General features: G+C 47.8%; 1 protein-coding gene across 5 annotated transcripts in view; it reads left to right on the top strand.

Annotated features, from left to right (window-relative positions):
- Nucleotides 1–17,568, top strand: part of TMEM114 (transmembrane protein 114) — a 61,995-nt gene that overhangs the window by 8,942 nt on the left and 35,485 nt on the right. For 2 of the 5 annotated variants that reach the window (XM_023225841.2, XM_023225839.1), the window contains exons 3-4: nucleotides 9,912–10,049; nucleotides 12,132–12,638. The exons of 2 other annotated variants lie outside the window; for them this stretch is intronic. In XM_023225841.2, the coding sequence (XP_023081609.1) occupies nucleotides 9,912–10,049; nucleotides 12,132–12,364 (371 nt within the window). In that variant the 3' untranslated portion in view covers nucleotides 12,365–12,638. Of the gene's footprint in view, nucleotides 1–9,911; nucleotides 10,050–12,131; nucleotides 12,639–17,568 lie in introns of those variants that run through there. One more of the 5 variants, XM_023225840.1, reaches the window with a different exon arrangement.

Raw genomic sequence — 17,568 nt, 5'->3', positions numbered from 1 at the left:
TTCGCTCCTCTGGGCACAAGGGACTGGGCTTCAGGCTGCCTTTCTGAGGTGCCCATTAAAAAGTCAAGGCCACATTTTAAACTAACAAAAGTTCATATTTAAAGCAAGTCCACTTCTGGTTGGGCCCGGTGGCTCACACCTGTAATCCCAGCACTTTGGGAGAGTAAGGTGGCAGATCACTTGAGGCCAGGAGTTTGAGAGCAGCCTGGCCAACATGACAAAACCCTGTCTCTACTAAAAATGCAAAAATTAGCCAGGCATGGTGGCGTGTGCCTGTAGTCCCAGCTACTTGGGAGGCTGAGGTGCGAGAATTGCTTGAGCCCAAGAGTCAGAGGTTTCAGTGGGCCGAGATCATACAATTGCATTCCAGCCTGGGCGACAGAGTGAGACCCTGTCTCTCTCACACACACACAAGTCCACTTCTTGGTGTCGGCCATGTGAGGCTTCTAGGAAGTTCACCATACCAGTTTGAAACTGAAAAACAAGATATATACAGCCCAGTGGAGAAATGTCTAGATGGAGAAATGGCTAGACATTTATAGGTATATATTCATATTATGGAATATTATATAGCCTGTAAAAAGAATCTACTAATGCATATTGGTATTAATATTATATAGCCTATAAAAAGAAAATATTAAGATGTATTGTGGAATGAAAAAAGCAAGTTACAGAGTGTTATGGGCAGTAGGATGTCATTTATTATCCCCCTTGAAAGAAAGTCCCTAATATTACACCTTTTCTGCGGGCATATAACAAAATTGTAAGATGCACGTTTATGTGCCATTAAGATAGACAAATATACTGCCGATTATGATTGTGAGGTGCTGTGGATGGTCAAACATACTCTGTTTTCAGATCCGTTGAAGTATGATAAAGGCTGGGTGTGGTGGCTCCCGCCTGTAATCCCAGCACTTTGGGAGGCTGAGGCAGGTGGATCACTTGAGCTCCTGAGTTCTAGACCAGTCTGGGCAACATGGTGAAACCCTGTCTCTACCAAAAATACAAAAAATTAGCTGGACATGGTGGCATGCACCTGTGGTCCCAGCTACTTGGGAGACTGAAGTCGGAGGTTCTTGAGCCTGGGAGATGGAGGTTGCAGTGAGCCGAGATAAGGCCCATGGCACTTCAGCCTGCGCGTCAGAGTGAGACCCTATCTCAGAAACAAACAATAAAAAAAGTATAATCAACTGTGCATTGTAGAGTTTGATGAATATGTGAATATATAGAAAAATTATAAATGTATAAAAAAAACTGGGAAGATGCACACTGAGTCATTTACAGAGGGTCACTCTGGAAAGGAGAGGAAGACACAGGGCTTGGAGTGGTGGCCAAAAGGGTCTTGTTTTAATTTTTTCTTTCTTTAATTTCTTTGGAGATGGAGTCTCGCTCTGTCACCCAGCCTGGAGTGCAGTGGTGTGATCTCACCTCACTGTAACCTCTGCCTCCCAGGTTCAAGTGATTCTCCTGCCTCAGCCTCGTGCTGGGCCTTGTTTTAATTTTTTCTAAGAAGAATGTTATCATGTGCTGATGTAAAGCAAGCTCCAAGAGGGCTGCCTCTGATGGTTGGATTTCTCATTAGTGTGGCTTGTAGAGTTATTTTTGATCCTAGCTCACCTCTCCAAGCTGTAAGAGCTGAGATATTGCTACTTTGGATGTACCCTGCTTCTGGATGTTGGCATTTTCTGTCCCCTCTTTTGGGAATCCTTCTCCTACCTCTCAGCCCAGTTAACGCCTCACCGTCTTGCCTCCAGGTCTCAGCTGAGACCTCTCCCCACTCAGGAAGCCTTTCTTAACTTCTCAAGCTGGAGTACGTGTCCACGTCTGCAGTTCCATGACCCCTTTGTCCACTTCCTTTGTAATCTCATTCCAGCTCTGACACTTCATGGTCATTAGATCTTAGGGTATTTGATGTAAGTTCCCTGAACCTCAATTTTCTCACCTGTGAAATGGGAATTAAAAACTCCTACCTGGTAGAGTCTAAGTTGAAGATGAGAAAGAGACAATTATTCTCATATTCGGTGCCCATGGCTCTAGAAGGCCAGAGTCCAATTGACAGGTGAGGAAAACGAGACTTTTGAGCGAAGATGTGGTTTGCTTGGGTAAGAGGCAGAGTCAGGATTTGAACCCACGTCTTTGCTTGGAGACTCCTGCTCTTTCCATATCCTAACAATACCTCTTGGAGGTAGTCCCCATCCTCCAGGACAGACTGAAGGATATATATATATGATTTTAAAAGCCACTGCCTTACCAGGCATAACAGGACTGCATAGCTCTGAGCTCCTTCTGAAGTCTCAAAGTCACACTGACAAGGTTAGAAAATAAAGGCGATGATATTTCTTCCTTGTAGTAAGTGGATCCTGAGACCTTCTTCTTTTGCCAGAGCTTTGGACGTTCCTGGGGTAAGAGACATCCCTCCAGTCTGCGTAAGAGCACTAACCACCCTGGGGCTTCCCGACCTCGCAAACATCATGGAAGGCTGCTTTCCCCCTTGAGCAGCTCTTCAAACATTATGATAATGGAGCAGTCACAAACACTTCTTTTGTTTGTTTTTGGTGTGAACATCTTTGCTGATTTCTGGGTTTGCCTTTCACTTGACTTGCAAGAAAGCATTTTGCATCTAAAATATCTCTGCACTTGGGCACACACGTTTACCATTGATGAAACAATGTCCTGCCAATATTTTATTTTATTTTCTTGAGATGGAATCTCACTCTGTCACCCAGGTTAGAGTGCAGTGGTACAATCTCGGCTCACTGTGACCTCCGCCTTTGAGGTTCAAGTGAGTCTCCTGCTTCAGCCTCCCAAGTAGCTGGGATTACAGGCCTGTGCCACCACGCCCAGCTAATTTTTGTATTTTTAGTAGAAAGGGGGTTTCACCATGTTGCCCAGGCTGGTCTTGAACTTCTGACCTCAGGTGATCCGCCTGTCTCAGCCTCTCAAAGTGCTGGGGTTACAGGTGTGGGCCGCCAGGCCCAGCCAACATTTTAATATTACTAGTAATTCCATGTAATAATCATAGCTATCATCTATTGAGTACCCACTGTATGCCATCCAAGATGTGGCACTGTGTGGGTGGTGTCACTCCTAAAAAGATACACTCATGTACTAAGCCCCAGTACCTGCGAATGTGATTTATTCAGAAAGAGCATCTTTGCAGGTGTAATTCAGACTCTCGAGATGAGATAACCTTGGACTAACTTGGTGGGCCCTAAATCCTATGACACATGTCCTTATCAGAAGAGGAGAAGGTGGCCGTGTGTGGATGGAGGCAGGGATTGGAGTGATGTAGCCACAAGCCAGCGAGCATCACAGATTGCCAACGGCTCCCAGGACATGAGAGCGGCGAGGAAGGATTCTCCCCTGGAACCATCAAAGGGAACATGGTCCTGCTGATATCTTGATTTTGTACTTTTGGCCTCCAGAACTGTAAGAGACCAAATTCCTGCTGCTTGGAAGCCACCCAATTTGCCTTCATGTGTTACAGTCACCACAGGAAACTAATACCACCACCTGATCCAAGAACAAGGTCTCCGTGCCACTGCACACCTGTTTTCTGCATCATCACACTTACTTCCTTTGTGAGACATCACAACCTGCAATGATCTTTGTTTCCCTGCTTCCTGGCTACTCTGTCTCCTGTGCCCACCTCTGAACTCCATCAGGGCAGTGGCCTTGTTCAATGTGGTGTCCCCAGGCCCTAGGACAGGGCTTGGCCCTCACTGGGGACCCTGAGGCATTTATTTCTGAATGAATGCATGTGCTCAGGGTTGAGTTCAGTGCTTTTGAAAACACTGCTGGTGTCTCATACCTATAAGGCCAGCACTTTGGGAGGCCGGGGTGGGTGGATCATTTGAGGTCAGGAGTTCAAGAGCAGCCTGACCAATATGGTGAAACGCCGTCTCTACTAAAAATACAAAAATTATCCAGGAGTGGTGGCGGGCGCCTGTAGTCCCAGCTCCTCGGGAGGCTGAGACAGGAGAATTGCTTGAACCCAGGAAGTGGAGGTTGCAGTGATCTGAGATGGTACCACTGCATTCCAGCCTGGGTGACAGAGCAAGACAACCCTGCAGGGAGGTCTTAGGTCTTCAATTTTTTTTTTTTTTGAGACGGAGTCTCGCTCTGTCACCCAGGCTGGAGTGCAGTGGCTGGATCTCAGCTCACTGCAAACTCCACCTCCTGGGTTCACGCCATTCTCCTGCCTCAGCCTCCGGAGTAGCTGGGACTACAGGTGCCACCACCGCGCCTGGATAATTTCTTTTTTTTTTTTGTATTTTTAGTTGAGATGGGGTTTCACCGTGTTAGCCAGAATGGTCTCTATCTCCTGATCTTGTGATCCGCCCGCCTCGGCCTCCCAAAGTGCTGGGGTTACAGGTGTGAGCCATCGCGCCCGGCCACGTCTTAAATATTTTTTACAAATGAGGAAATGAGGGCTCACGGAGGTGAAGGGACTTACCTAAGGTCACAGGGTCAGTAAGAGTATCTGGCTGGCCTCAGACCCAAGATCCTTCTCTCCCAAGACCATCAACGGAATGACAGAACTGACGCGGAAATCCAAGGTTCAGGAAGTTTGCATTTGAGTCCAATGCAGTAGCTGCCCCCACATCATTCCTCTCTAGCTGTTGAAGGCAGGCACCTTTGACAGCTTCAGGGTCTGTGGGAGAAGGAAAAGGCCAGTTAGATCTGCAGAGTAGAGGGAAGGGAAGTGGCTCTTGATGAGGGCTTGAGCCCCAGTCATCTGCTATGGTCCTTATGTCAAGATGAACATGGTCCATTTCCGTTTTTCAGATGAGAAAATCGAAGCTCAATGAGGCAGCTTGTCTGAAGTCACATGGCTAGTAAGAACCACACTGAGGTCTGACTCTAAATACTCCACACTTTCCTCTAAAATTCACTGCCTTAAATGGCGGGCCTGTGATCACGTGGACTTAGCCTGGCATCTCTGAACTGACACATGGCTGGCTGAGTCTCTTAAGGCACCACTTTCGCCTGACGTTACAGCAATTTATGTCTACATCTGAACTTCCTTTGTGAATTATAAGTTCCAAGGAGGTGGGATTTATATCTGATTCAACTTTTTACCTCTACAATACCCATCCCAAAATAATGCACCTATTAGATGCTCAGCAAATGCTCAGTTTCCTTCCTCCCTCCCTCCCTCCCTCTCTCCCTCCCTCCCTCCCTTCCTTCCTTTTTTCCTTCTCTCATTCATTAACTCAGCCATCCATTGCACAGGGAGCATGTACTACCTTCTAGGTTCTGGGTTGCAAGTTATTGGGCATTCAGGATATTCAAGAATACATCACAAGAAAGACATTTTCCAGGTTCTGCTGGCCTTTGATTCCTGCCACCTCTGTCCTGCTCCATCATATCCTCCCCGCTCGCCAGTGCCTGGGAGAGCCCCTGGCCCCTGCCAATGCCCTCCAGCCTGAGACCACTGGGGACACCCCTGCAGTTCAAGTTGGGGTGTATTACTTATTGCAGCAAAGGAGAACACACACCATGGGGAGCTAGCTGTGGGGTGTCTCAGTAAGAGGTTGCTAGGAAGGACTTACGGGATTCGGGCTTTGATCGACTGACTTTGGAGGGTCTGAGGAGTTGGAGGTTTGCTCTGGACGGGTAATATCAGGAAGGGGAGACAATTCTGTGACCGAATATCTCAGTCTTATCTACAGGGAGGCAGACTAGCTGTGTTGAGCAAGTAGGGACACTCATATTGGCTGGGAGAAGGAGGTGTGGATGTTTTGTGGGTGGCACAGAGACCTTGTTTTCCCCTCTGCTTAGGCAGCCTGTGGAGTGCCCTTGCTGGGCCTCATTGTGTTGTGGTCTCAGATGACCTCGTCTGATGTCGGAGTTCTAAGATATTATATCCAGCAGAATACCGCAGTCTAGCTATAAGCGCCACGCCAGTTCCCAGAAACTGGAAACTGTTTCTTTCTTTCTTTCTTTTCTTTCTCTTCTTTCTTTCTTTCTTTCTTTCTTTCTTTCTTTCTTTCTTTCTTTCTTTCTTTCTTTCTTTCTTTCTTTCTTTACATTTTTTAGTAGAGACGGGGTTTCACCGTGTTAGCCAAGGTGGTCTTGAACTCCTGACCTCGTGATCCACCTGGCTCGGCCTCCCAAAGTGCTGGGATTACAGGCATGAACCACTGTGCCCGGCCTGGAAACTGTTTCTTTCTCTCCATCACAGGGGTTCATTAGAGGCTTGCTAATGAACGGGAATCAGGTCTCATGACCCTAGATCTGTGTTTGGTTGTAACAGGTTTTCCATATTACCAAAAGGTGTGCAAGATTTCATGCATATTATTTCATTTAGATAGCCCAATATCAAGCTGAGAATAACAATTAACACTTTTATTAGGTTTTTGATGTGACAAGCACTATTCTAAGAAGTCTGTCCATTTTATCTCATCCTCAGCACACAATCCTGTGAAGCGCATACTCTTAGTATTCCCATTTAGTTGATAAGAAAACTGAGGCTTGAAAGTTATAAAGTAACTTGCCTACAGCCCCTCAGCTAGAAGTGATAGGGCTGACATTGAAACCCTGGTGAGCACAGGTAGCAGGTGTTGCATCAGTGTTTACTGAAACAATAAACGGAGAAGTAGGGGGACCAGTTGTCCTGGTTTATCCTGCCTGGTCCCTGTAGACACCTATGGTCATGGTAGATAATTTAATACCATTGATGATTGTTTGATTCTCAAAAGTGTGGTTTGGATGGTCAATCATACAGTTACTCCATCAACATGCCTGCAAGAGAGGAACTGCCTGTGACTTATTTCTTTGTCTTCAGTGCTCAGTGTGGAGCTAGACTCACAGCAGACACTCTTAATATGTTTGCTGACTTTAGTAAGTTCTAGGAGATCAGTGTGCAGGTGTTTTTACTCTTGTTTTGCCGACGAGGCTCAGAGTGGTCCAGTCATTTGTCCAAAGTCACACAGCTTGTATGGCACAGACACTTATTCAGTGGTCTTTTGACTGTAACCCCTCACTCTGAAACTACATATCCACCATGTCCCAAGTCACCCAGCCCCCACACAATTGGTGATGATGATGATTTTTATCATATCCACATTCCAAAGGGGAATGTCTTCCCCAGGTGCATTCAGAGATGTGGCTAGCGATGGGAACATTTGCAAGTAGAACAGAACTTGGAATCAATATTCATGTTCTAAAACCACAATCCTGGGGGAAAAAAAAAAACGTAGCAAAGAATAGGGCACACACACAAAGAAAGCTAAACCAAATTTCAGCAGGAGATTTTACAAGTCTCTCCTGGGTAACTTGTTCTTACCCACACATTTAATTGAATGTGGACATCAAGGCAGCTTGCAGCATGACTGCGGAACTCACATGGGGCCGCCATGGCTGCATCAGCTCTGGGAAACCTCATTAATTTCTGAACGAGAAATGATTTCCTTTCTCAGCCACAGTCTGAGATGATGGTGTGCGGGGGATGGATTTTAAAGGACTAGGTGTTTGCATGAGCTGTGGTACTTCCCTGCCCAAGATTTTTCCCTGAAAAAGAAAGAAAGAAAGGAAGAAAGACCATAGGTCTCATCCCCTGTAATCACATTTCATCCCAGGACAGCCCTGGGAGGAAGTTCAGTCTTGTTTTCTTGACTCACCAAAGTTAGTGCCACTTGAGGGACTGAAGACAAAATGATTTGGTCACAGTGGAGGTCACAGACCAAATTATTATTCTCATCATCTTTATTATTGCTAGAGTTAAGATTTATTTAGTGCCTGCTCTATGGGACACAAGACTGCACATCTTACTACATCGCCCCATGTTGCCCTATGGTCTTTACAAGTATTATTCGCGTGATAATTCAGTGAGCCATATACTTTTACCTCCATTTCATAAGAAGTGGAAATGGAGGTTCTGAGTAATTACATGACATGCCTAGGACCCCACAGTCAGCCTGAATTCTAGTGCAAATAATCTGGCTCTGAAGTCTATATTTTTCATTGCCATGAGGTCATCTCTTAGGCTTCCTCAGTTTTTTTCTTATTGCCTAAAAACTGCCATATTTTTCCTGCCTGAGAGCCACACTGTCTAGCTCAAAATTCACTCATTCACTCACTCGTTCATTCAACACATTGGTCAACACACATCTCTTCAGCACTTACCATGTCCCAGAACAGAACTTCTGCTAGAAACTCAGGGACACAATTGTGCACAAGGAAATAAGATCAAATAAGATCCTCCTGGCCAAGGAACTCATGTCCTGTCAGGTGAGACATAAAAGTGACTCAGATGCCCTCAACACTAGGTAATAAATGCCTGTCCCTATGGGGTGCTGAGGGGGCACAGAGGAAGAGCACTTGACTGGATGGACAGTGGTGAATATAGAGTAAGGAAAGACTTCCTGGAACAAATGATGCTTAGCCTGTACTAAAGGATGAGAAGAAAGTATTTATTTTCATACTGAAGGATGAGAAGAAAGTATTTATTTTCATACCTATCCTATTGCCAAAAGGATTTAAAGATGCTTGGCACCCAGCTCATAGTAAACAACCAATACACATTTCGTAAATGAAGGATGGATAAAAAATAACTTTGCACTTGTTTCCCTTTTTTCTTTGGCTGCTGGGAAGCTCAGAGCCAAAGTAGTGGCAGAGGTATAGACCCTGAAACCTTAGACTTCCTCCTTTCCTCTTCCTCTTCCTCCATTCAGCCCCCACCATGGGTCTTGACTTTCATGTCATTCATTCTTTTCTCCTTGCTGATTTTATAGATTATATTAATATTTGTCTTTGACTGTTTGGCCTTGGGAGTTCTCTAGAATTGGTCCCAGATCTTATTAAAGAGGAGGCAAGAAAAATACATTCAATGCAGGACTGTTCTCCAGGTGGATCCGTTCGGCTTTGCAATCCAGGGACAGCATCTGCCCCTTCACTCTGGTTATCCCACACATCATAAGGTCTTCATGCCCTGAGAATAACAGTGTCCCCTTTAGTTCTCTCAATGCCCAAAGCCCTTCATCCACAGAGTCCCTGCTCCCCCATCCCATCCAAAAAGCTTGCATGATGCAATCAAGGTGCTGGCAAAAACTTTAAACAAAACAAAACCCAAAAAGCTTGCACGAGGCTCCTCCTTGTGGCGACAAATACGTTCTTGTAGAGAACAGGGCGGGCACTCCGGTCAGTGAAGCCAGCCTTGGGAGAAGGATAACTTCTAAATGATCAGCAAGTGCTGCCCCCAAATGCCATGCTAAAGACCACAGTGGCTTTTAGATCTCTTAAGGTCCCACGGCTGTGGAGGCAGAGCCAAGCACAAACCACGCCAGCCATCCCCCAATCCCAAGTACTCCCTAACACCCAGCTCTTGTAATGAATAATTAATGATGTGTGTGAGCAACTGCATTGTGGCTCCCCGCCCTTGTTAGAAACCAGCTCTGGCCAGGCACAGTGGCTCACACCTGTCATGCCAGCACTTTGGGAGGCCAAGTTAGGAGGATTGCTTGAGCCCAGGAGTTTGAGACCAGTCTGGGCGACATATCAAGACTTCATCTTTACCAAAAATCAAAAAATTAGCCCGGTGTGGTGGTGCACACCTGCAGTCCCAGCTACTCGGGCAGCTGAGCTGAAAGGTTCCCTTAAGCCCAGGAGGTTGAGGCTGCAGTGAGCCATGGTCATGCCATTGTACTCCAGCCTGGGTGACAGAGCAAGACCCTGTCTCAAAACCAAAACAAACAACAACAACAAAGCACACAGCCTTGCACACGATGAGCCTCAACCACTGTTGCCATGGTCATCATCATCATGAGAAACAGTAGAAGTAATAGTCACAGGGGCAGTGACAGTGTGGATTTTCCCCAGCTCCAGTAGGTGCTTGGGAAGTGTTTGTTGATTGAATGAAGGATGTTAGTAACTTTCCTCTGCCTGGTATCCTCTCTGTCTCTTCTAAGCCATGCATGGGACGTTTGTGATTCTGCTGCCGCTCAGCCTGATCCTGATGGTTTTTGGGGGGATGACAGGGTTTCTGAGCTTCCTCCTCCGAGCCTACCTCCTCCTTCTGCTCACTGGAACTCTCTTCCTCTTTGGAGGTAGGTGCCCACCCTGCCTGGGGCTCTGGCTTGTGGTCTGGGGGTTGGGCAGTGGCTACTGTGTATGAACCCTCAGCAAAGGAGGGGGATCTCAGGACCTCATGGGTCCCCTTCTGGGGGATTTTTTCCCCCTTCTGGGATATGAGTTGGAAGAGATGAGTGGTTTCCAGTCCAGAATCACTTCGTCTCTGGTTCCAAGACAGGTGCAGGGCAGAGGGAGCAGCTTCCAAGAATCGTTTTTATTATTTCACCAAAGAAGCCGCATATATTACCTTTGCCCGAACTCGTGATGGCTTCAAGCTTTAGGGCTGTGAGCTGACAAGAGACCCTCGCTCCAGTCACCCTCAATCTCCCCTGCTGATCAGCCATTCTGATAGATACTGCTTTGATTGACTAAAAAACGGGCATGACCAGGCTCAGAAAGACAAACACCTCATGATCTCCTTTCTATGTAGAATCCAGAAGAGTCAAATTCACAGAAACAGAGAATGGAACAGGCTGCTGGGGCAGGGGAGGTGGGGGAGATGTTGGTCAAAGAACACACAATTTCAGTTCAAAAGGAGGAAGTCCAGTGATCTATTGGGCATCACGGTCACAGCAGTTAACAACAGCCTATTGTGTTCTTGAAAATCGCTGAGAGTAGATTTTAGTGCTCACCACACACAAAAGAAATGCTAAGTATGTGAGGCCGTGCCTGTGTCGAATAGCTTGACTGAGCCATTCCACAGTGTACACACGCATATCAAACCCTTGTGCCGTGCACCGTAAATACATACAATTTTTATTTGTCAAGTAAACAGCAGCATACATAAAAACAAGACTAAACGAAACAACAGGTGGACAGACATTGGCTGGGTTCGCACCATTGGTTGGTTCAGTGGACAAGAGGTTTTGAAAAATAGGACCTGGCACGTGGTTGGCTGCCTTACGGCTCCCTGTATCCCTGTGTATTTGAAACGTTCCTTTAAAAAAAAAAAAAAAAAAAAAGACAGCAGTGATGACATGCTGGAGTCCACAGAGGGAAAAAAGCAAAAGGGATGTCTGGAGGTGAAAATATTGCAAAGCTCTAATTTCTCTAACCACTCACTATCATTATTAATACTAGCATTCATAGTTCACCCAATGACAAATTCTCAAAACCAGCACTGCCTGGTAGAAGTTTCTGTGATGGTGGAGAAGTTCCCTAATCTGTGCTGAGCATCGGGAGCTGCAAACCAGGCCAGGGCAGTGAGTGCTGATGGGGGACTGAGCTGTTAACTTTATTTAAATTAATTAAGTTAAATTTAAATAGCCATGTGTAACTGGCCAGTGGCTATTGTACTGGACCATGTGGCTCAAATCTAATATCTGTGGAAAACCACCATGGACCAGGCACCATTCTAGGTGCTGGGGAATTGAAAATGAGCAAAAGCAACACGAGCGTCTGCCCTCTGGAAACTCATGGGAGACAGATGTTAAATAATTATGCAAACACACCTGCAATCCCAGCACTTGGGGAGGCTGAGACAGGCGGATCACTTGAGGTCAGGAGTTTGAGACCAGCCTGGCCAATATCATGAAACCCTGTCCCTACTAAAAATACAAAAATTAGCCAGGCGTGGTGGCGGGCACCTGTAGTCCCGGCTCCTCAGGAGGCTGAGGCAGGAGAATCGCTTGAACCTGGGAGGCGGAGTTTGCAGCGCAGCAAGCTGAGATCGCACCACTGCACCACCGCACGGGGTGACAGAGTGAGACTCCGTCTAAAAAAAAAAAAAAAAAAAAAATTACACAAACGAATGCAAAGTTGCAGTTGTCACCCAGGCAGTGATGGGCAGCTGTATGGTGCCGTGGAATCACTGCTCAGGCAAGTTCAGGAATCGAAGCCTGAGCTGCGATGTGCGGGGAGGGTAGGAGTTGCTGATGACAGGCAGAGAAGCAGGGGTGAGTGCATCTAGTGGGGAGACCAGCAGGCACAAGGGTCCTGCGGCAGGAAGGAACGAGGACGCTGGACGTCAGGCAGCATGGCTGGGCAGGGTGAGGAGGAGGAGGGGAGTGCTGGGGCGGGGTGGGGGTTGATCTGCTCTCCCTTTGCCCTCCCTGCAGCCATGGTGACCCTCGCTGGGATCAGCGTCTACATAGCATATTCAGCCGCCGCCTTCCGGGAGGCGCTGTGTCTCCTGGAGGAGAAGGCCCTCCTGGACCAGGTGGACATCCACTTCGGCTGGTCCCTGGCCCTGGGTTGGATCAGCTTCATCGCCGAGCTGCTCACCGGGGGGGCCTTCCTGGCAGCAGCCCGTGAGCTCAGCCTGAGACGGAGGCAGGACCCGGCCATATGAGCCTGGGCGCTGGGTCATGAAAGGGAGGAAGGGGTTTGGTCTCGGAGCTTCATGGACCCATCTTCATGGGCTGCGGCCTCCTATTCCTGAAAGGCCACTCGGGGAGGCCAGGCACCCCCCCCCCGCCCCCCACAAATCCCCGCGGACTAAGCTTGGGGCCTGGCTGTTATCCTAGTGCCTGTGTGCTCATGTCCGTGTGTGTCCGTGTGGCTTGGAGGAGCCTGACGGAGTGCCAAACCTCTCTACAAGAAATAAAAACGATCCTGTAATCACACACACAGTCTTACAGATTGCAAAGTCCTTGCGCCCCCTCCGACTTCATTTCCTTCTCACCTGTGTCCCTTGGATCAGCTCCTTGGTGGACCTGAGAATGGGAGAGGGCGCCTTACCTCCTGGGCCCTGTAGTGCATTGAGCTCTCTCTGGGGAGCTTTGGCCTGGAGTTCCTTTTGCTCTAAAATAACTCTGGCTTGACATTGGCTTTCTGCAGGGTCGGGTTAGGTCTGCAATATGAAGCTGCAAGACTCCCAGGAGGCTGGCCAATTGGTAGAGCGCTCTTCAAGACTAATCATGCCTTTTCTGTCCTCCCCCAGAAAAATCCAATCCTCCTTTCATCCTGGTGTTCTGCCGCTGGGAATGGGCTCCACCTCCAGGTCCCCTGGGGCAGTGCTGTTCACATTTAGCGTGCCCGAGACTCTATGGGCTTGTTGGTACTCACAGGCTGATGCCACCCCCAGGGTGTCTGAGCCAGGAGGACTGGGTGAAGCCCAAGAACTCACATTTCTTTCTTTTTTTCTTTTTTTTTGTTTTTGAGATGGAGTCTTGCTCTGTCACCCAGGCTGGACTGCAGTGGCACAATCTCGGCTCACTGCAAGCTCCGCCTCCTGGGTTCACGCCATTCTCCCGCCTCAGCCTCCTGGAGTAGCTGGGACTACAGGTGCCCGCCGCCACATCCGGCTAATTTTTTGTATTTTTAGTAGAGACGGGGTTTCATCGTGTTAGCCAGGATGGTCTCGATTTTTCTGACCTCGTGATCTGCCCACCTCAGCCTCCCAAAGTGTCGGGATTACAGGCGTGAGCCACTGCGCCCAGCAGGAACTCACATTTCTAACTAGCTTCCAGGCGAGGCTGAGGCTTCTGGCCCAGAGCCACACTTTGCATAAATGCTGAGGTGGGGTGTTAAGTGACAGAGAAGGGTTGTCACCTTGCTGCTCTTAGAATCACGTGAATATCTTCCCCAAATCCTGCTGCTCTGGCTACATCCTTGATCTGATATTCTCTAGGGATAGTGTCCAGGCATCAGTGGTTTTTAAGAGCTCTCCAGGCTATTCTAACCCAAAACCATGGCTGAGATTCTGTTCCTGTAAGATTCCAAGTCATGAGATGTAGGGAAGGGCCCGGGGAGCCTTTGGCTTAACTCTGGGAGGTGCTGACAGTTTGCGGAATACTGATGTGGATTAAAAGATGACGATACCATTATCAACAATATGACATCATCATCTTCATCATAACATCATCATCACCATGACATCAGCATTGTCATCATCATAGCTGACACCCACTGAGTACTTTCTATGCACCTGTGCTTTTCTCAATGCCAGTTGGTCAGTCAGTCATTCAACAAACACCTAAAGGAAGGCCAGTACACACCAGCAACTAGGCGGCAGTGACTCCTCCAGACCCAGCCCTTGCTATCTGGGGTGCCACATGGTTGAGGAGAGAGAGGCATATGAAATATGTAGCCTGGGATGAGGACTAGGAGATAAGCAAAGCAGGGTACAGATGAGGAAACTGAGGCACCAGCAGGTTAACATAGCTGGACTAAGGGGATAAGGACAGAAAAAGATGCTACTGGGAATAAAATACAGGACTGCCTGATCCCAAGATGGTCCTCCCTGGAGTTCCATCAACGCCTGCACTTCTTCACTGGCTATCTGCTCCTGGGTTCAGCACTTTGCTGCGATGTCCCTGTCTAACTGGAAAGGCGCAAATGAGTGGCTTACTCACATGTTCCCATGGGGCTAAATGAGCCCTATTGGAAAATCAGTTGCTAGGCTGGGGAAAAGAAACTTTTTGCAAAGTGAGGGCAACCATGCTACCGAAAGGGCGGTCTCTGCTTCCATCTGCTGGTCACATTATGGAACTGCTCCAGAGGCAAGATTTGATTCCCAAATTCAAAAAACACGTGTTCAGCCCTCCTAGCGCCCAAGTGCTGGATTAAATACTGCAGCGCCAGGGTCCTCAGCTGGGGCGATTCTCTCCCCCACCTGACATTTGGCAATGTTTGCAGATAGTTTTGGTTGTTCTTAGTGCGTGTGGGGAGTGGTATTACTGGCATCTCCAGTGGGAAGAGGCCAGGGATGCTTCTCAATGTCCTGTGATGCTCAGAACATCTGGTCCCACATGTCCACCTTGGGACATGCTGAGACACTCCACTAAGCGAGCAACAATGAACAATAACAAACCAAAACATGTGCACTCCAGGATCTGACAACGTCAAAGAATCTCATTCATTCCCCCATCCATTCATGCTTTCCATAAATGCCTGCCAGATACCTACTATGTGTCAGAGACTGTTCCAGGGCCTGGGGACACATGAATGGGGGTGGCTAAGAAGATCTCCACCCTTCCTAGCTCACATGGGAACAGATGATAAACACATGAACCAATAATCTATCTGAGAGATTCAGACAGTGATTAGTGTTGTGACGAAAACAAAACGGGGCGATGAGGCTGGGCGCCATGGCTCACACCTGTGATCCCAGCACTTTGGGGGGCCAAGGCAGGCAGGTCACCTGAGGTCAGGAGTTTGAAACTAGCCTGGCCAACATGGTGAAACCCCGTCTCTAGTAAAAATAAAAAAAAATAAAAAATAAAAAATAAATTGCTGGGTGTGGTAGCACGCGCCTGTAATCCCAGCTACTCGGGAGGCTGAGGCAGGAGAATCACTTGAATCCAGGAAGCGGAGGTTACAGTGAGCCGAGATCACACCACTGCGCTCACTCCAGCCTGGGCAACAAAGCAAGACTCTGTCTCAAAAACAAAAAACAAAAAACAAAACAAAACAAAACAAAAGACAGGGTGATGGGATGAAAGGTGTCTGGGAGAAATGCAACTCCAGAGAGGACAATCAGAAAGGGCCTCTTGGAGGAGGTGGCATTGTACTGAGACCCGCATGAAGAACCTACCTGGAGTTAGTGAAACTGTAGACCAGGCAGGTGACAGCACACGCAGAGGCCCTGAGGTGGGAGGAAGCTTCTGTGTTTGAGGGAAACAGAGAGGGTTGAAGGAAAGAAATAGGAGGTGAAGGTAGAGGTGAGAAGGGAGAAGGCAGTGGGCGGTGCCCATGGCCCGTGGTAGGGAGGCGCTGATGATTAAGTGGGGTTGGGATGCTGTTCTGTCTGTTCTATCCTGATCCGTTCTGATCTGTTCTATTCTATTCTGATCCATTCTCATCTGTTCTGTTCTATTCTTATCCTTTTTTTTTTTTTTTTTTGAGACTGAGTCTAGCTCTGTCACCCAGGGTGGAGTGCAGTGGCGCAATCTCGGCTCACTACAACCTCCACCTCCCAGGTTCAAGTGATTCTCCTGCCTCAGCCCTCCGAGCAGCTGGGACTACAGGTGCGCAGCACAATGCACCATGCCTGGCTAATTTTTTGTATTTTTAGTAGAGACGGGGTTTCACCGTGTTACCCAGGATGGTCTCAATCTCCTGAGGTCATGATCCACCTACCTCAGCCTCCCAAAGTGCTGGGATTACAGATGTGAGCCACCGTGCCCGGCCCGATCCATTCTGTTTTGATCTGTCCTGCTCTATTCTAATCCATTTGGATCGATTCTGTTCTATTCGGATCCATTTTGTTCTGATCTGTTCTGTTCCATCCTGTGTTGTCCTCTCCTCTTCTATTTTTCTGTTCCACTTGGACTCTATCTTGAGAGCGATGTGCCTTTAAGACAGTGGTTCTCAAACCTGGCTTTATATTAGCATCACTTGGCTGGGGGTGGGGGTGGGGGTCTTATTTAAAAAAACAACCAGTTGCTAACACTTGGGCCCTAATAGAGCCAAATGCAATCAGACACTAGAGGGCAGACCTGGGCACTATTATGTTCACAAAGTTCCCCAGGTGAGTCTGCTGTTCAGGGGAGGTGAGAACCGTTGCTGTAAGACCCTTAGGTCTGTTGTGGGAATGGACCGGCCTGCAGGGGTGGGAGTGGATGCAGGAAGTCCAGGGAGGGGTCTCCCAGGGCCAGATGAGAGGAGGAAGAACTCGGAGCAGGTGGAGGTGTGGTCGGATCCAGGTGTGCTGGACTAACCAGGGGGTTAGAGGAGGGGATTTATACTCATGAGAAGGTAAAAAGGAGGAGGAAGAGGGACTAGGGTGCCTGTCCCTTTGCTGGGGAGGCTCATCCTGGATTTCTCCCCTCAGGTCCAGACCTGGCTGGAACCCCTGGCAAACAACTGGCCGCTCTCTTTCTCTCATAGAGGGTGCTCTATTTGGCAAAGACGATCCATTCATTTATTCACTGGTCATCTACCCATCCATTCATTTACTCACTCATTTCTTCACTTATTTATATATTCATGCACGCATTCAGTCTTTGCTCATTCATAAGTTCACTCGCTTATACCTGTCCCATGCTTCATTCATTCACTCACTTATTCGTTCATTTATTCATACATTTTCCAATTAATCCATTCACTCTTCCAACCGCGCATCCATCCACCCATCCATCATTATCCATCCATTCACTCACTCACTCATTCACTCACTCACTCATTCACTCCCTCACTCCCTCACTCATTCACGCCCTCATTCATTCACTCACTCATTCTCTCCCTCACTCCCTCACTCACTCATTCACTCACTCATTAACTCACTCATTCACTCACTCATTCTCTCCCTCACTCACTGATTCACTCACTCACTTATTCGCTCAGTCACTCTTTCACTCACTCATTCACTCCCTCACTCATTCACTCACCCATTCCCTCACTCACTCATTCCCTCACTCATTTACTCCTTCACTAATTCCCTCATTCATTCATTCACTCCTTCACTAATTCCCTCACTCATTCATTCGTTGACTCACTCACTCATTCACTCACTCATTCCCTCACTCATTCATTCACTCACTCACTCATTTACTCATTCACTCACCCACTCATTCACTCATTCCCTCCTTCCCTCCCTCACTCATTTACTCA

Source organism: Piliocolobus tephrosceles, chromosome 17, assembly GCF_002776525.5.
Source record: "Piliocolobus tephrosceles isolate RC106 chromosome 17, ASM277652v3, whole genome shotgun sequence".
NCBI classification, from domain to species: domain Eukaryota; kingdom Metazoa; phylum Chordata; class Mammalia; order Primates; family Cercopithecidae; genus Piliocolobus; species Piliocolobus tephrosceles.
The sequence above is the reverse complement of the archived record's forward strand: the minus strand, read 5'-3'. Positions and strand labels throughout refer to the sequence as shown.